This window comes from Apteryx mantelli, chromosome 4 (assembly GCF_036417845.1).
Source record: "Apteryx mantelli isolate bAptMan1 chromosome 4, bAptMan1.hap1, whole genome shotgun sequence".
Lineage (NCBI taxonomy): Eukaryota > Metazoa > Chordata > Aves > Apterygiformes > Apterygidae > Apteryx > Apteryx mantelli.
The window spans coordinates 33,684,270-33,704,856 of NC_089981.1; the positions used below are offsets into that span (position 1 = coordinate 33,684,270).

The 20,587-nt window shown below is 36.8% G+C and overlaps 1 protein-coding gene across 1 annotated transcript in view; it reads left to right on the forward strand.

The window, feature by feature from the left end:
- Positions 1 to 15,569, forward strand: part of DCDC1 (doublecortin domain containing 1) — a 41,144-nt gene extending 25,575 nt beyond the window's left edge. Inside the window, 6 exon segments of the mRNA XM_067295350.1 lie at positions 6,348 to 6,422; positions 6,425 to 6,552; positions 11,189 to 11,210; positions 12,636 to 12,690; positions 12,692 to 12,717; positions 15,310 to 15,569. Of these exon segments, the coding sequence (XP_067151451.1) occupies positions 6,348 to 6,422; positions 6,425 to 6,552; positions 11,189 to 11,210; positions 12,636 to 12,690; positions 12,692 to 12,717; positions 15,310 to 15,569 (566 nt within the window).
- The last annotated feature ends 5,018 nt before the right edge of the window (positions 15,570 to 20,587 follow it).

The window sequence follows — 20,587 nt, forward strand, 5'->3', positions numbered from 1 at the left end:
AGGTTATAAGTTGAATTTTGGGCTGGGGTGCAGATCCAAAGAGCCAAAATTTTCCACCCGGTGTTTGTGTTTTTATCCTAATACATTATTGTTGCAATCTCCTAAGGGCTAATCATATTTCATCTGTTTGGCATGTACACCTCTTTAGTTCCCCAAAGAAATACAGATTTATTTGGGTGCAAATAAAGGACAAATTTATATGAAATGACATTAACAAATGTTAATTATTTCTTCTAAACTGTGTGGACGCTGTAACTTTTGGACCTCTTGAAACTGTTTCCAGTGCTTCTGAACTGCTCAAGTATAATAGGAACTTTGGCTTAGTTTTTAGTATTGATTCCCTGTTTTAATTATTAGGCTAATGTTAGCAATTCTAATTGCTATTAATGTATTTAATATCAAATTTTCTCAAAATTAACTTAATTTTTTAAAGGAAGTACAGTGTGACTTTTGTAAGGCATGTTCTTGATTTCAGATTCCTATCAAGCAAAACATTGTGATCTTGATGAACCTAAATTCTTTATGTATATTCTTTGAAAAGTGTGTAAAAGTATTTTCACTGCCTGGGAGTTGTCTTTAGTTTAAATGGATGTTACTGCTACGACCTATTTTCATGAAGAGTTCACAGAAAAGTTCGGAGCAAGGGGATGAAATACTTTGATTGGCAGAGAAGATGAGATGTTTGTAATTTAAATCAAATTTAAAATTAAGACATACTTCAAATAATATGTCAGACTAGTGTTAGTGAGTTTGAAGTCTAATGACAGCTGCTGTCATTATTAGTTAAATATAGCCATTGTGCCCGTGGCAATAAATGATGACACTTAAGAACATGCAGAAACAAAGAACTCTCAAGTATTTAAAGGGAGTGACTGTAAACTTAGTTAAGCACAGGAATGTGATTTGGGCATAATGCATTTACCAAGTACAGAGGCATCTGTACAAATTGAATCCAGCATTACATGTTGTTACTACAAGAGTCTTTAGATTTTAGAAAACTCAGGTCTTCATGCATATTTTCTAAATATATTTCAGAGTTTCATATTTATTACATTAACATATAATCATATTCAAATATGAAATATATTTCAGATTAATTTCTCCATTACTGCTGTACCTTTAAAATATTTCACTCAATCTTTACAATATTGAAAAGTGTGAACTGAAAAAATTACGTCTTTTTTTAATAGATTAAAATAATCTTTTGCAGACAGTGAGCTTTAGATTTATGAGGTTATGAAAGTGGTTTTGGGCATTGGTTGATATTTATTTCTGTAAAGGTGAGGAAAAGGAAAGAAGTTAAAGGAAGATGTATGGGTACATACGCATACACATGTTAGCAGTGTCATGAAAGAGTAATATATCAGTGTATTGTATAACATTTACAAGTCTTTTTTCTTACTATTTGAAAAATGTCATAACTTTGTAAATCTTGTAGTTATGCAATGGAGTTATAAAGCAATTAGGAATTGAGAGGTGTTAAGAGAACAAGAAAACTGAATTACAAATAGTATATTTTGAAATGAGTTCAATGTATTGGGAAATGTGTGTAACGTAAAAATTAGGCTCAGATCATGAGCATTATGATCAATACTTGGATAGGAAATGTCAAAGAAAAATTGAAGTGCTCTATGAATTACTGGTTATTCTGTAAGTGACATTTTTCATTCTTAATAATGAATCAGTATGTTGTCATATCATTAAGAAGCCTTTTTCTGGAGGAAGGAATTCCTTGTGCATAAAAATTTGAACTGTAATTCTGTTGTCTTGAGATGATTAAACACTCATAGCTACTTTCACTAGCAGTAACTGTGCTACTGTGTTTTAGGGTGGGGTTAGATAATACATTCTGCTTATTCAGTTTTCACTGTAATTTCAATTTGCCAAGTTAATTTTCACATTCTGTTCTGAATTACAGCTAGTGTTGCTGAGCTTGTTTAAATCACTTCAACAGCTAACCTAATATCAAGAATATAATTTAATTTCTTAAAATGATGGTACATTCTGGCATAAAAATTTCTGTAAAAATTATATATTAAAAACTAGGTTTAACATTGTAATTTTGTGATACTAAGCAGTTAGTGGTTAAGACATAGTAAATTAAACTTGACAGTGGCTCCTACAACTGTCTGCTACACAGTGGCAGGTAACAAAAACACAGAATAATTTAGTTTGAAAGAGAGCTCTGTAGGTCATCTAGTGCAGTCTGCTCAAAGCAGGGCTACCTTCAAAGGTAGACCAGGTTGCTCAGGACCTTGTTGTTTTGAAAATTTCTAAAGACATCTGGGCAAGCCATTGCAATGTTTAATCACTCTTACTGTGAAATTTTTGTCCTTACGTTTTGCTGAAATTTCCCCTGCTGCAGCTGTGACTCTTGGCCTTCTGCAGTGACCCTCGGAGAAGTCTGATTGTTTCTCTGTCTTTTCTATAGCCCTTCTTTAGATAGTTGAAGATTGCCATTAGAACTCCCCTTGGCTGCCTTCTTTCTGGGCTGAACGAACCCAACTCTCTCAATCTCTCCTTACACATCGTGATCCTACATTTTATTCCCAGCTCTGAAAGTGAATGAAATGCAGTTGAATACATAGATCTTTCACATTCATTCTTTCTATTGTACTTTGTGATGAACTTAGTGCTACCAGTGTTTGCTGCTCCACTGAATATAGCTGAAGTATCCACTCTGTGAGGGAATTTTGCTTTGGAGGTTCCTGGTTTGCAAGTGTCAATAGATTGGTTACTGCTGAGCTTCTCAATTCAGGTAGGATTGTGGTGGCTTAAGGATGTTCAGCAGCATCAATGTACAGGCTGTTTCAGGTTGCAAGAGTAATTATAAGGGACACAGCAATACTCAAAGGAGCAAGAGTCTACAGTGTTCCAAAATGGCATAAGTATATTCATTGCCACATAGTGCCTGCTCTCCATGCACGTAAGGGCCTCATTGACAGCTTGTTCAGTCAAGCCTGGTGACATACCATCAGGCTCAGTATTCTTGGCCGTGCAGATTCCCGGGGGACATAATCCCATTGTGCCTGAAGCTTCCTTGCAGGCCTCCACTATAGAATACAGAGAAGCTTGATCTTTGGAGCAAGTCTCCATCCAGCCTTAAGAGATATTAGAGGATGTAACCTTAAAGGGTGGGCAGAATTTTTCTGAACCATATTTTGTGGCCAAGGTGGCTATAGTCTTTCTGAATTAATCTTTAGGCATCTAATTGTTCTTTCCGTCCTATGCCAAGCAATTTCTAACTTTCACCTTATGTCATCTTCCGTTGTAATTCAGCTGCTGCTTCTTTTCCAAGTACCACTCTGCTCAGGAAGAAACCAAACTACATACAGTTAGTGTGGATACCTAAACTGAAAAATATCCTTTTGCAGTTCCCCCAACCAGCTTGTAACACTTGCTTATTTGGGAAATAGCATATAAAATATGCCCAATAACTGTATAAATAAATATCAAGTCAAATCATGACCATGAGTTAGATTAGATATACCAATGTATATTAGAGTGCGCTTCTCCAAGGCTGAAGCACATTCTGCAGCTTCTTTGAAAACATACCAATTTCAAAAATTTGCAAATGACAGCTAATTTATGTTTTTACTTACTCGTGTTGCTTAGCTGAGGTCTTGACCTGTTTTCTAGTGTTAGTTGAAGAGTTTTTCAACCAGTAGTTAAATTAGACTTCTTGCCCTGACCTCTTGTTTACAACATAATTGTTTTTTAGTTATCGGAAATGGAATTCATGGAAAAGTCATAAGAAGATGTAATTCAAGATGTGCTGTTCATATGAATTCTGAGATGCATCTTCATCATGAGACTATAGTCTAATACCACTCGGAACCTGTATTGATGTCTGAGACCAAGAGGTAGTCAGGCTATTCTGTATGCTGAGTGGATAGGATGTCCTCCGTAGTCAACCAAAATAATCTCTTTACGACAAATGGAAATTACTAACATAAAAAACAATGTACATAAGAAGAATGTCTTCATAAACTGTTATTTTTTTGTGAAGTAACAACAAGTAACCTTTCTGTGTGGATAACTGGTTGGTACTTGAGCATGCCTTTCTAGGGGAAAATTTATTTCAAGCTCTTCTGTGTGATCCTGTGCAACTGTTTAGATGCCCCCCATCTAAAATGGGTGGAGTAAAACATTTCTATATAAATAATAAAGCAATTATAATGAACACTTCCCAAATGCTTAATAATGACTGTGAAACACATAATGTTAATGCCATTTAGTGAAGCCTCCCTGTGTTTTGCAATCTAGCATTGTTACTTTTAGCTATGGAAAGTAGGAACTGACGCTGTTGGTCCTTCTTTATTCTACCTGGTAATTTAGTTTTATATATGCTGTGTAAAAGGCTATTTGGAGCCTGAGAGTCTACTCAGTGTAATTAGCATTAGCAAAGCCTCTTGATGCTAGAACCTGGTCTGTGACAATGGGAATGTTTACAGTTTTAGCAGCAAATGTCTAACAAGTTCATATCATGTGCATGTGCCAGTCAGTTTTCACAGCATCCATAGAATACCTTCCTGGCAACTGTAAGTGCGTATGTGCTGTGTATGTGCTGTGTCGAAAGTAAAGATGAGAGAGAGTTTGAAAAATTCTGCTAGAAACAGCAAGTGCTCTGGAGAGGGGAGCAGGAAAATGAGGCTGCATCTATGTTAGCGAGTAGTGCAGCACAATAGAAATGGATCTGTGGAACAAAACAGTCAGTGCAAAGGACCTTACGTCCAAACTATACACCTTTTAAGAGGTTTTGCTCTGGGATAGCTCTAGTCTGTGCAGTAGACTTAATGAAGTGCTTTAGGTATGCCTCTGGAGCACATCGTTCATGTAGTTTCATCCAAAGGAAATCAGTTTGCATAATCTGAAACTGCCAGATGAGCCAAAATGCATTAAGTCAGAGCCATAGGGTGCTCAAGTAAAAGCTGCATTCTTTGTTTGAACTAGAACAGTAATCTAGATGCACCCTTATGGAGGAAGACAGAAGCTTTACAATATTGTAAATGCCTCAAAATGGAATTCACTTATTTGCTGAGAACTAACCTTGGTTACAAAATCATCCCTATTAGATTAACAGATTTATAAATTTACATTCTCAGTCACTGTAAATTAATGTAACTGTACTGAATTAAATAAAGCTAGCTAGTGTACATTCATTAAAGATCTGATCTGTGGGCTTCAGAAAACAGTGTGAGGTTCCCTAGGTTGACAGTCACTGAAGATATTTAATTGGGAAACTAAACCTCAGTTAAATGAGTTGTTTTTCACATTAATTGCCAATATCAGTGTCAATGGGAAGATGACTTATATTTTGTCCTGGAACTTCTGCAGATTGCCATAAAAAGCACAGCCATTTACATTTCTGTGGTTTTGAGGGAGATGTATGTATTAACATAATCAACTCATGCTTTATATTTCATAATAGAATAGCCTCATGATGATAAAGATTTGTGAATTGAAACCTCTTTTTCAAAAGAAGTCATGCATCTAACATGTAAGCCAATTGTAGTAATAGCAGTATAAGACTTATATTTTCAAAATTATATGTGTAGACAAATTCCATTAATGGCAGTTACAAAGTTAAGGATCAAATTTTTAACTGTGTTAATCATGTAATATGATTTTAGTGATCTTAGAATACTGAATAATTTTTAGAGGTTTTCAGCCCCTAAGTTTTTGAATATATTCCATTCAGATAGAGTTGTTACTAGTAAAAAGAGTTTATTGACACAGGTTTGGTCTGTAGTTAGATAGTTCCTGAATATATTTAGACATGCAATGTATTGCAATCTTTCTTAGAGATTTAATTGCAAATGCGTTTTGTGCAGAGGCACTACATCATTTAGAGGTCATTTTCTAGTGTTTGGAAAAAGAAGAAAAGCAAGAGTTGAAGTGAACTAAAAACATAATTTTTATGATGTAGTGTCAGATATGCAGCTCAAACACTGTTCAAAAGGATCAAGTTTAATTTTCCTGAAGCAGAAGAAATGAGAAGCATTTCATTTTTGTAGGTGAGAAGTGAAATGTTCCTCTCTGCTCATTGATAGAGGCATGCTAAGGTGAATTTTAATTATGACTAAATTGTGGTATTACTCTTTCATACCCTGAACATCTGTTCCCTTCAGGAATGATGATTTATGCAGGCTATCACGGCAGACAGCTTGCTACAGCTTATGTCACGGTTAGTAGGAAGCTGGTGGTAGCATTTCAGAAAATACCAGCATCTAAGTGGAGACAAGCCAGTGTGTGTTATTAAGGTAATAGGGAAAGGGGAGCATGATGTGTCCGTTTTTAATTTTGAAGCCAAATATTGACTTTATTTTTTTTCTTCTTTCCTTCAGACCATCTGTCATTAATGAAGAAAGTAACTTGGGCAGTGAATGGCCTGGTTCTTTGTGAGGGTGTCAAGCAAAGAAAATCAAGACTGTCATTTCCAACTGCATGAAGAAAATTATAGAGAAGACCTCAGTCAGAATTTTAGTGTTTAAGAACTGCACAGGGTAGGATGGCTATGACATTGTTGCATCACAGAATCAAATTGAAAAGGTAATCTTTGTTTATTAGTATGTCTGAATGAATGTCTCTCAAATACCTTCTTTGCTACTATTTTATTGTTTTTGTATAACTGCAGATTATCTTTAAAAAACAGCAAAACTACACTTAAATTACAGAGTCTTGGGATTCAGCAGAACTGGGGTTAAACATGTGTTCAGGTTAGTTAAGGAGAATTTTACCTCAGAGCTCGCTTCTCCCCTGAGAGCTGTCCTGCTTCTCATCCTCTTTAATCTGCTTGTTTTTGCCCAGTGGCCACCTTGCCTCTGATTATGCCTATTTCTTCTTCTAGTTTTGTCTGTGCTGTCTAGAAGTACATATTATCTGAGGATTTATTACCAAGGAACAGTACTTCTAAGATTACCTGAGACATGCACTCTATAGTTGAAAATAATTTAAATTTTGATTGGGTTAGGCATTTAACTATAAATATTAGATAGCTAAAATATTTGTCTTAAAAGAAATGATACTGTAACCATATAACAGCATATTTCTAAAGTTAGGCTATATGCAGTGATCTTTTTTCCTACATAAAAGCATTTAAATGTCTTCTTGGCAATTCATTAGGTTCTAGAATAGTTACTACACTCTCTTTGTAAGTAATTGCGTAATTCTATAAGGGTATATATATTTGTCCTGAAACAAATATGGCATATATACATTATATCACCTAATTTCTGTTATTACTCTGTGGAATATGTGAAATAAGTTTCTAAAAATATATTCTAAAATTTCATACCTACTTCTGATTCACCGCACAATTTGCAGTGCTTTCACTGTGTATAACGAATTTTGAATGCCTGAAGCATTAGCATTCCACTCTGAATTGTGAATTCCAGCAGTTTTTTTTAAAGTTTGTAGGCCAATTGTGGTCTTCATACACTGAAATAATTTACAAGAGAGCTATATTGGGCTCAGTTAAAGAAAGATCAGTCATATGTCTGCCTTATAATATTGACTGTGATAATAAATATCATCTCCTATTTTGTAACATGTAACTGGTTTTTATGACTCTCAGCATTGGTGCGAACATTCAAGAAATTGAATGCAACCATGAATAATAACACTTAAACGATGAACATTCTAAGAACTTACCTGCTAACTTGAACTTTCAGGATACCAAGCCAGTGAGGATAATCAAAATACACAGATCAAACTTGTGTGTGTATTGAAGCAAAAAGGTTCAGCAATGGTTTTTGAAGAACACGCAAAATAAGTAGCTTGATAAAAGTATTAAGCATTTTTTTTTCTCTCCATGGGAATGTCTTGACATTAATTATCAAACTGTTATCCATGAGGCCTTACAGATTATGTGGACTACTTGCAAAGAATCTCCAAAAGTGACTGAGTCTATAGTTTTGAATACATTTCAAGACAGTGTATTCCAGCACTGTTGTCAGAAGAAGCAGTCCTGGCCTCCACCATTTGTGTCTAGTCTTCATAGTCCTTTTGCAGCTTCCTTGACAGCACAGGAGGTTTGTTCCATCATTCAGTGAAAGTCATAGGGAAGTTGACGCAGGTCAGAATTAAACCAATTAAAATTGTCAATTTTATTCTGGAATAACTTCTGGAATCTGGTTCACTGCCCAATCACATAAATGCTTTTGCCAGCACAAGAAAAAAGTGGCGTGGAGGTGGAAAGAAACACCTGAGTCTGAAAGAGAAAAACTTGGAAACATTCTAGCTTGTACTTACTGCTTGTTAGAGGGCAAGGAGAACTAAAGCCAAAGGAATAGTTGTATGCTTATGTGCAATTCATGTTTGGATTTTATACAAATCCACTGAAAGAAGGATGTTTCAAGATCCACAAATTTGAAATAGATTGAAAGTCAATGTCTCAGGTATTCAATGCAACAGTAAGCATAAAATTAATATTTGAAAATGTTTGAGATGTTATTTGGTGCTGTCTAGTGATTTAAACAGCAAACATTTCTTGCTTATAAGTTGACATCAAAAAAAACTGCAGTACTGTGTCGGACTGGAATTTTGATCTGTCCCCCAATCCTGTCTTCAAGTGGATCTCTAAAGGAGAGTGGAGGAATAAAGGAAACTTATGCATATAGTGATAATTTTTTTAGCATACTCTCCTCATCTGGGACAACCCAGGTCATGGTGCAGTCAAATCACAGAGCATCTCAGAAGCAGAGTGTACTCCTTTTCCTTGAATACAGATATTTTTTATTATTTGGATGGGACATGGTTCCTTCCCTTTGCAGCTTCATTCACTTAGCATGATTAAAAATATGATCAATTTTTTTTCTGTGTATAATAAACAAATACTTAGCAGATTGTTGCTACTGTGTGTGGGGGGGAAAAAAAAAAAAAAGGCATGTTTGCTCCTCTGCAGTCAGTAACTATTTCTTTTCAAACTTCTACCTGTTAATGAAAAGTGGACCAGCTATACAAAGAGTGATCTCGATTCACCCAAACGTTTGCTCTATCTTGGCAGGAAGGTCTGAAACTCAAGGAACTAGAATGCTTGATTTTTTTTTTTTGTTTTGAAACCCTGACAACAGTGATAATACCCTCACTTCAGATATGGTAGATCTGTATCACTGAAAGAATGAGGAAAAAATGACGAAATGAACAATTGCTGGCTCTGTTTCCATTCTCAAAAAGCCTGACTTGCCAGATTGCACAGTCTTCACAGTCTTGCTCACATCTTCATTTAGTCACTGTATAGGCTTCCAATGGATGAACTGCACACCTACCATACAGCAACCAATATACTGATGGAATATGGCAAATAGGGTTCATAATTAAAGTGATGTATTTGTTTCATGCTGAAAATGCCTATTATTATGCAATTAAAACTAGAAAGAGTAGTAAGTATACTTAGAAAATTGGAAAGAAGAGATGAGAAATACTGACAAATTCCAATTTTTTTTTTTTAAGGCAGAGAAATCTGAGACTAGATTTTGATATGATGTCGCGAAAGGAGTGATGCACTTCACTTGTAGGAGGGAAGCAGCACTACGTTTATTGCAGTAAGACAGCGACTTAACAAAGTTCAATCGTAAATAAGAATGATTTAACGAGGTTCGATTGGCAAGGTTCACTCAGTTATTTACTGCATGAAGGACAGGGTCAGATGCATGTGCAACAGAGACCCTCCCGTTGAGTCACGAGGTTCAGACTGGACCCCCTTGCTGTCCAAACTCCTTCTGAGAGGAGCCTGGGTGCGGCTGGATCCAGTCCTCGTCCCAGACTTGGTCAACATTTCATATCTAAAGGAGTGTGTGCGAAGGAAACCCTCCCCTTGAGTCACGAGTTTCAGACTGGACCCCCTTGCTTTCTAAACTCCTTTGGAGAGGAGCCTAGGTGCGGCTGGATCCAGTCCTAGTCCCAGACTTGCTCAACGGTTTATGTCTAAGGGATTATGTGCACAATTAGTCAGAGATATAATTTAGCAAAGTTTCACGAAGTTCGCAGAAGTTCAGCATGCTATTAATCACTTACTGAGGCTCTGTCGCGGGTAAGGAATCTCTCAACCTCGAGGAGTAACCTTGAGAGGCATCCCTGCTCAAGGGGAGGTTCTGCAGTGCAGCCTGCTGCCGTGCAGGAGAGCTCAAGGGGCTCTGGGCTGCCCCCTGTTTATGGGGGGGGAGATGATTGACTCATAGTCATATTTGCATACTAGACAGGCCTTAGTTGGTGCATGCTCAACTAGCCCCTGCCTGTGTGCTGTTTACAGGGAGGTCGGGTTGAGGGGGAGAGAGCACATCAGTGGGGGGGGAAAGGAGCACACCGTCATATATGGGAGACCCAAATATAGGTCCACACTCTCTTTGGTTCTGATTAGACTTGAACGTGGTTCTCCCAAATCCATGCAAGACGAATATCACAAGTTAAGCAACTGCCTAGAAAGCTAAGGAGTTGTTTGTTGTAATGAGTCAGAAACAACAATTCTTGGAAGACTTTGACTCCGGTGTAAGCAACTGTAATACATGTTTGCATGTTTTCCTGTCTTCTATTCTCCATTGCCTGAAAATGTGTTCTGAGTTAGATTAGAACTTGGTCCAGAAATCTGGCAAAAGCAGGGAGGGAATATATTGTAACTATCAATCATAAGTGGTATACAACACCTTCAGAAGAGTTCGTGTTTGTGCATGTTAGAACATTGTGCATGTTAGAGCATTGAAGCTACTGTAATTGCAACTGAAAGTGAAAAAGAAGAAAAAGCAAGGAAACACAGAACTTTACTGATGGTGCATTTTCTTTGTCTTACTTCAAATTGTGTTTCTCCAGAGAGGTAGCATCTGCCCTAAGTTTGGTGTGGCATGTCTCAGTTGTGTGATACTGTTGGGGTAAGAGATGTATTACTTACATTTGAACATGTTTTATTGTAGTTGGGATTTTTATAATTGGACACATTCCTCTTAAAATTTATCAGACTGATAAAATTTTTCTTCCTTGATACTTCAGCTCTGTTTTCTGTATGAGTACCTTGAAAAAGACAGCTTACGATCTTCACCTGTCTGACCTAAAATAGGCATGATGGGTGAATAATAACTTTAGTATTTTCCTCTTGCTTTTTCTTTTCAACAGTTCCATGAACAATGAATTTCTTTTGGTCAGAGTATTGCCATTTCTGTCATCAAAAAAGTAACTTGTGTGCTATCTGTCTTAGACTTTATTCCAGAGAATGACAGGTAATTTCACTAGCATCATTTCAGTGACAATTTCTACTTCAGTCACACAACTCCTATAGGGATGACTCTCCTCTTTCATAAAATTTACATTCACTGAATAGTATTGCACAATATAAAAACAACGATTGTACATATCCTCAAGTATTGTGGTTGCTGTACAAATTGGACAAAGATGAGCTGAATATTCAATAATGCATTCTTTTAAAGTATATATAACAAACAAATAGTATGTAAAAGAATGCTAACAAAAAAATCTGTATTTTAAAATCAGTTTACTGACCTATATAACTTTATGTTATTCAATCTGAAAACCTGGTTCATCATGAAATCTTAATAGTGAGAGGATTCTCTATAAAACAATAGCTGTGATGAGTGATTAGGAAAAATCAGAACAATGCAAGTATGGAGAATAAGCATAATTTAGAATTTGACCTTGGACGCAAGAAATAGCTCGAGATATCGCCTGTTGTGATGGTATACAACAAGCCAAAAGAAATTTACGACTGGGTTTGGGGTTTGGCCTTCTAAAAGTTTCTGAAGCAGAGTTTCTATCTTTGTTAGCAGAGTAGCTGAAGATCAAATGTTACTTTAAAAACTTTGTATATTTAGTGGGAATCAGAGATGAAATTTAACAATTGTTACACTTCTGGAGTTTAGCATGTACTTTTATTCAAAGCACTCAGTTATAAAGGTATAGCAAGGATAATCAAGCCCCCATTTCTCTTCTGCTGCAGCCAGTATTACTGGCACTAGTAGGCCATACCCTTTCCACTGCTCAGGAGTCTTTTGCTCAAGTCACTGGGTAACTTTTAAGAAGTTGCTAGTTGTTTTATATTTCTGCCATGACCTGTGGTCTATGAATACACTTTCAAAAATTTAATACACAGTAATTGTCTTTTTGTGTAGTTAAACTAATTAGAAATTAATAACAACATTTGCTTTCTCTGTTTGTCTTAGTTTGTCTATAAGGCCTTTGAGGTAGAACTTCTGTCCTACCTGTGTGTGCAGCATCTTATAAGAAATTGATCGATTTTGCACAAGAATCTTAATTTTTATTTCATACTTTTTCAGTTTGTAAAAAACACATGATAATTTAATGTTTTGTTCTACTTGTAATTACCTATTTTCTTCAAAGATAACTTGGAATTATTTGCTTTATTGTATTGATAAATTTGCAGATATAGAATGCAGTTTTTGCCAATGGGTGTAGTCATTAGTGGAAATCCAAGGACTGATAGCTTTACACTGTGCATTTTATGTGGGGTGTAGACTTTACTACAGGGACATTTGTTCTCTAAGTGGTTAATATTTAATTCATAGATATTTAGAGAATATTCGTACTATAATTTTTTCATTTTTCTTTATTTGTTAAAGAACTAGGTTTTAATTATTTGCAGTAACACCTTTTTTTTCTAAAATTTTTAGATGATTCCATGCTGAGGATGAATCTTATTTCACCAGCAAGATACACAATGAATGTGGAGAAAGATTGATGATATCGTAAGTGGTAAGTAACATTTGTACGACAGGCATTCTGTTTACTAAATCAAGAACTTAGAACTGAAAAACAAATCTGGAATTTATTTTCTTTTTCCTTAGCGTAGGTTGGTGCCTGTAAACTGAATTAAAAATTGCAAATATTCAGGAAATAAATTTATGAATAAATCTATCGGTGTTGCATAATTCTAGCATTTTGATATTTGCATAATTTTTTTCCTTTTAGTAAGTGATTGCACATGTGTTTTCTACTGTAGATCCTTTTCTAGTCTTAGGGCTTTTTCTTACAGTTTCAGTGGGGTAGCACATGCATTGTTTCTCTTTTACCCTTATATTTGGTCTGGAAATAAGACACCGCTCCAACTTTGCTGTCTAAGAAGGCTAAGAGTTATTCCTTTGTGCTTCCTGTTAGAGTTGTTTTCTAACGAATAGCTATATCTTTGTAGTACAAATTTAATTAGGCAATTAAGTATATATCTCTGTGAGATTTTTTTCTTATCCCTGAATATCTTCCTTTGTTACTCAGACTGAAGATTTTTACTACCAGATTTTAAAGTATGTAAGTTCAAGAGCTTAAAACTTGAGAGGTCCTGTGTTTATAAATGATCCTCCTATGGTGGGGGAAGTATCAGAGAAAAAAGTAGCATTTGTAAATCATTAAAAAGAGACTTAAATATTTTCAGTTGTGTGCCTGAACAAATGTCTACCTAAGTAGTCTGTTTACTCCTCTTCTATTCCTAACCAGTCTGGGAGAAGCAAATCAGATTTCATCCTATTTAGGAGCAGAACTTTCTTTTTTTTTTTTTTTTGATTCGCCTCACAAGCCAGATGTCAGTCCCTGGCCACCTCTTAGGAAGAAAGAAGGCTCTCTTTATTTCTGAGCATTCTCTCTTTACTTCAAAATTTACAGCTACTTTCTGATCAAAGATACAAAAAAAGGATTCTTGATTATTAAAAAAAAATTAAAAAAATAAGGCACAGTAATGCTATAGAGAGTGCTCATGAAAATAGTTGTAATAAGATGAGCATGATAGCCTCAGCTAAATGTTCCCCAATACTGTCCGATGAGAAATTGGACGTATGCCATGTTGTGTACACCGTGGGAACAAGAACCCATGGGTATGTTCAGAATCTTCCTATTCCACGTGACTATGCTGTTTATCTCTTTTGTGGTACTTCAGTTTTTGGTACTGTTTACATTGGTGGCACATAGCACAATGAGATATGCATTAAGCCTCATTTTCTGTAATCACGGACTATGCAATCACACTTACAGCACTGGTAGTATTCATATAAGCATAAGTAACTTCTTAGATATCTGCTTCAAAATTACTGTTTACATATAACTCAGTCAAAATGAAATCCTCAACTCTGCCTTCATTGCGAAGTCCTGCATGGTGACAAAAATGTCTTTGCCAATTACATGACCTGTCTAGGAACGAACTCAGATATTTCTTTTCCACATTTCATCCTAACATTTATCTTCAGATTCATCTTAAAGTTTTTATCCTTAGATGTGGAATTGAGTGGAGGCACCATGTTTGGTAGATTGAGGAAAGGTAAACTTGCATTAGTCGCGCAGCTAGAGATGTCCTTTTATTCTAAACATAGCTAGGATATTAATTATGAATTTAGAGGCAGATCTCTGTGGAACTTGCATAGTTGGATACATTTCCCATAGAGTTAAAAAAAAAAAAAAAATTGTTTCTATGCCTATGATCAAGTATTGTGTGCTCCATAGTATTTTTCTCCTGTTAAGTCTCTATTGCCAGTTCATAAGGGGATATATGGAATGATTGTTCCGACTAGTAAGAAGTGGCATCAGCAGATGCCAAGCATGAAACCATGGGCTCAGTCATCAGTTCCACTCAGCTGTGTGAAGTTACTGTAAAATGCCATGAAGAAGCCACAACTGAGTTTCCCTTAACTTATTTGACATACAGAGTGTAGCCCTTTACACATACCTTATTCATACCTTGTTCTGTGTAGAAGTCTCAGTATGAGCAGGGGAAAAAAAAAGATGTTTAACCTGGTCTGGCAAAGATGTAACTGCTGACACCATGGGCTGGAGCCAACAGAGCACTGAAATGGTTTTAAGTTCCATTTTAAGGCATCTTTGTCTGACTCAGTAAACTACAGTGCAAGAAAAAAAGATTTGAGATAATTTTTTTCCTCCTAGTCCTCTCCTGCAGTATGTATATCTGCAACCTTTTGTTCTTAAATTATAATATGTGTATTAATATGTGAAGTTATGTGTCATGAAGTCTGAATGTATCCTTTTCTATGTATTTTTTTAAACCTGTGGTCCATTAGAAGTAAGCCTTTTGGCCTGAATGAAGTAAAGATCTACTGGGTCGTAGTTATGGAAGTTAATCCTCATTTTCTCAAGGAACTCTCTCTTCTACATAAATTATATGCTTATTAAATTAGGCAATATATATTGTTTCTTCTCTTCTTATCGTAAGTCTTAAAGAACTTAGGAACATCAGAAAAACTGCTGGAAGAGGCTGGAAAAATGGGCAGACAGGAATCCCATGAAGTTCAGCAAAGGGAAATGCAGAGTCCTGTACATGGGGAGGAATAACCCCATGCACCAATATAGACTGGGGGGCCAACCCAGTTGGAAGCAGCTTTGCAGAAAAGAGTCTGGAGGTCTTAGTGGACAAGTTGACCATGAGCCGGCAACAGGCCCTTGCAGCAAAGAAGGCCAACAGCCTTCTGGCCTGCATTAAGAAGAGCGTAGCCAGCAGGTTGAGAGAGGTGATCCTTCGCCTCTGCTCAGCACTAGTGCGACCACATCTGGAGTGCTGTGTGCAGTGCTGGGCTCCCGAGGGCAAGAAGGATATGGACATACTGGAGTGAGTCCAGTGAAGAGCCGCTAAGATGATTAAGAGATTGGAGCATCTCTTAGGAGAAGCAGAGAGCTGGGACTGTTTAGCCTGGAAAAGAGAAAGCTCAGGGAGGATCTTATCAACGTTTATAAATACCTGATGGGGCAAAGTAAAGAAGACATAGACAGACTCTTCTCAGTGGTGCCCAGTGACAGAACAAGAAGCAATAGGCACAAACTGAAGCACAGGAAATTCCACTGAAACATAAGAAAAAACTTTTCCACTGTGAGGGTGGTTGAACACTGGAACAGGTTGCCCAGAGAAGTTGTGGAGTCTCCATCCTTGGACACATTCAGAATGAAAGTGTACAAAACCCTGGGCACAAGCTGACCCTTCTTGAGCCAGGGGGGTTGGACCTGTCAATCTCCAGAGGTCCCTTACAACCTCAACTATTCTGTGGTTCTGTGATCTTACCAGGTGGACTGGAGTAACACATCAGAACCAAATTCATTCCTGGGCTTGCTAAATCTCTTCCAAATGGTGGCACAGCTCCTTGCAGAAGTGTGGGAAAGCCTCCCAACAATGACCACAAGCAAACAAAGAACATCATGAGTCTGCCTAGTTTAAAAAATGAACAAACAAACAAACTTGATTAAATGTTTAAATGTAAAAACTTGAAATCAGTAAACTTTTTCTAGTGCTAGCATTAAGATGTTTCTTAGGAGGAGAAAAGAGGGGAAAAAAGAAACAGCTTTTAAAATGTATCCTGAAAAATGGCAGGTTCTTCATTCATAATGGCTTGCTGTATTCCTCCAATTCTTCATGGTTTGAAATCTCAAAAAAAATTTAAAAAATTCTTGCACATCCACTAGATTGCTATAGACTTGTACTATACTTACACTCATCAGAATAAGTCTTAAACAAAACATACTAAAAATCTTTCATGACCTAGGCTGGATAAAATTGGACTAAACTGCTGCATCTTTTTGTGTACACATAGATATATATGTGCAGTACCCTCCTTTCCATTTCCCTTCCATTTAACGATATGATTTTGATTCTTTATTTTTAAATGAAGAATAATAATGGTTATAACAAAATTTATATATTACTCTGTATTTCACTTATGTCTTAAATTGATCTAAATTTTGTCTTTGAACTTCTCAATAGCAGATGGAAAAGCTGATTAAAAGTTTACTATGACTAGAGTGATTCATTCATTCCAAGTCCAGACATGAGTCACACATAATCAAACAGCTTTTATCTGTTGTTTTAGAATGATGGAACAAGTGAGTATGTTTTATTTTGAATTGATGAAAGTTAACCAGAGGAGATGAAGTAGCACATAAGCATAGTGAGGGTTCTACTGCGCAAACAGAACACTGTGGGCATTGCAGACATACATTACCTTTCTTGTTTTGCAGAGATACTGTAATGTGATTACTTTCCTGCAGGCCATCACAAGTTGTCACTTCTGGTTGCTGTTGCCTTCTATTTGCTGTGGTCCCACACGCTACTGTTTGCAAAGTCAAAAGCCATGTTGTAGTGTCTGGAAATGTGTGTCATTCCTGCATGTGAATGGACTGAGAAGTAAAATTAAGGCTATTGTAACTCTTTCTTTCTGCCTTGAGATCTAATTTTCTGAAAGAATTTTTAAAAATATGACATTATAATTCTGAATACTTAATAAAACTTTACAGAGTTCTTTATAGTCTGAATCATTCAAATGACTTAATATTTAGGTAGTATCATTAGTTAGTAGGAGGACAGTCATTTCAGTTCTAAGCCATTTTTACATAGCAAGTTATTTAAATACATTAATTTTGTATGCTGACCTGTTAAAAGCTGTTCTAGTTAAAAAAAAAAAAAAAAAAAAGTGCAGGGTGGTGGAAGTGGAGAAAGAGGCATAAAGCGTATTGGAAAACTACCAAATGTCCCCTGCAAATGGACCCTATTCAGAATCAGTAAGCGTATGATGAGTGAAGTGGTTTTGAATATCGCCTTTAGATTCCATGCTGTTACAAGGCCAGCCCCGAACATGGCAACTCTTATTTCCGCACACAGTACCTCTTCACTCTCAATTTAACCCAAAAATCTGATGAACCCATTACTCCATACTTGATTTCATGGAACAAGGAGTAGATATAGTTACAAATGATCAATCACAAGCCGTGAACCAAAGCAGCAAGGCATTAACAATTCACACCATTTCGGTCCACTTGCTCAAGCAGAAGATGTGCCAGCATATTTAATGCACAGCTACTTCATTCAGTTCAAGAAAAGACATGACTCATGCTCATTTTAGGAACTGAGGAGGCTTCATAGGTTTTCATGCCTACTACCACTGAGTGTTAAAGTATGCACTTCTAAACAATATAACCAGGTGTTCAGTAAAGGTCACAGAAATGCATGAAAGTTTTTAAACTGTGTTTTGCTCAGGTTAAAAATAAATAAAAGAATGACCTGGGATGTAGTTCCCACAATAAAGCCAAATTCTATTGTGCAAATTTGTATTGTACAATCAACATCTTGTTCAGCAGTATTGTAACATTGTAGACCCCACAGGCATATGCCGTCAATTTAATGGGATCACTGAAAAAGCAAAGCAGCTGTGAAAGATTGCTTTAAGTACAGCAATCGTGTGCTTGTCATTCTGCTCAATGGTGGAAAAATCCAAATTCGGATAGGCATCAGTATTTAAGAAAATGACTGCTAAAACATCTCTCATAAGTACCTTAGGGACAATATGATTTGACATACAGCATGTAAACAAAAGTACACAGCAGCTGCTAGATTAGGGTTTTTTTTGAGTAAAAATGCACTGACATAATTTAAACAACATATGAAACTGCGTGTTCTCCATCATTCAGTCTTCCTCTGCAGACCACAATTTTGGATAGTACATGACAGTTGCTCTGGGCCACAAGAGTTGCGTGGTGTTTGCTAAAAATAGGAAACAGTCAAGCACACGTGTAAGGCAGCACAATCTCTTGCCCTCTATGTAATGTATGTGCAATATGCAATGCATATTGAAAGTTATTTCAGGAAAAGCCTTGCCCTTAAGAAGTGTAAGAAGAATTTCTTGTATTGTGACCATATTGAAGTTTTTTTCCCAATAGCAGAAAAAAAATTGTTAATGATTTCTTTCTTGTTATTCTGATAGTTACTTATGAAAAAATACTTGTATTGTTATGTAGGTTATTTGCTAAGAGAAATTGATATCAGAAAGATCCTAGCATCATACTAATATTTTTACTCCAATAACTTCCTAAGCTTAAGTAAGTAGACAGCTAACAAATTGAATTTTGGGGTGGGTTGTTTTTATTTTTTGCCATCTTCTTTTGAAGATTGCAAGTTGCCAGATAGTTTTCCCATTCTTTTACAAATGTGCTGCTTAATCTGTGTGTATATCGTACTGGGTTTATTTGTTTTTCATGCTTTTTGTCACTCCATTTGATCAACATTGCACTCATTTTCAGCAAGTTGAAAGACAAGATAAAGGCATGTTTTTCTCTCCTGTCTGCCACAGTGATTTCATGCCGTTACCTTCACTAATTTAAAATCTCTTGGTTTTGTCTTAAGGAAAATTTCTCATCCCTTTTCTTCAGAAGAGTATAAAACAATTATATTCTTGAAGGAAATTCACTGTTTACCTTAGGATATAAGCTCAAAAAATCTGTGTGAGAGAGAATTTAAGCAATGAAGATATTTACCCTGTTTGTCTTAGCTGAGGAGTGAAGTTTCTCAGGTACTTTCCTCTTACCCATGGCAGTTAAGATGGCTACACTGGGAAAATTTAGTCAATTAATTAAAAAGAATAATGTGGACAGCTGCTAATGCAGTACTTCAAATTTGGCATAAATTATTTTTAAAAGATTTTTAAAAATGGAATTTTGTCTGTAATTAAAGTGTTTTTCTTAACATTCTGGCTACCTTCCTTTCCACAGCTTCCCTTGAAAGCAAGCTTCTTCCTTTATAATTTATTTCATTTTCTGATCAAGGACTCCATTTGAGGTCACTCCCTCTCAGCAATTCCATGAATATCTCACAATAATATTGCTAACCTAATAGCATGAGCCATAATGAGTTGTACCTAAACCTTCCTAGTTGGCTCATACACTTCATTTCCAAGGGTTGGCCTTTGCCTTTTGCTATGATTAACACGCACTGTTACTGAACTTCATAATCCTACTTCATAGTTTAATTTTTGTAATGTTTGGTCAACTATAATGTTGCATGGATTGTGCATTGCTCTTTGGCAGATTTTGCCTGTATACTCTTTTTACTTTCCTTTGTAGACTGGGGTCTGCATAAAGCCATAATATCAAAGCAGTCTAGAGGAGCTGGGAGCTACTTCATGAATCACAGAATCACAGAATCACTGAGGTTGGAAGGGACCTCTGGAGATCATCTAGTCCAACCCCCCTGCTCAAGCAGGGTCACCTAGAGCACATTGCACAGGATTGCATCCAGGCGCATTTTGAATATCTCCAGAGAAGGAGACTCCACAACCTCTCGGGGCAACCTGTTCCAGTGCTCTGTCACCCTCACAGTGAAAAAGTTTTTCCTCATGTTAAGATGGAAGTGTCTGTGTTTCAGTTTGTGCCCATTGCCTCGCGTCCTGTCGCTCAGCACCACTGAAAAGAGTCTGGCCCCATCCTCTCGACACCCTCCCTTCAGATACTTGTACACATTGATAAGATCTCCTCTCAGCCTTCTCTTCTCCAAGCTAAACAGGCTCAGCTCTCTCAGCCTTTCCTCATAAGAGAGATGCTCCAGTCCCCTAATCATCTTTGCAGCCCTTCGCTGGACTTGCTCCAGTAGTGCCACATCCCTCTTGGACTGGGGAGCCCAGAACTGGACGCAGTACTCCAGATGCGGCCTCACCAGGGCTGAGTAGAGGGGGAGAATCACCTCCCTCGACCTGCTGGCAACACTCTTTCTGATGCAGCCCAGGATACCATTGGCCTTCTTGGCCACAAGGGCACATTGCTGCCTCATACTTAACTTGGTGTCCACCAGCACTCCCAGGTCCTTCTCAGCAGAGCT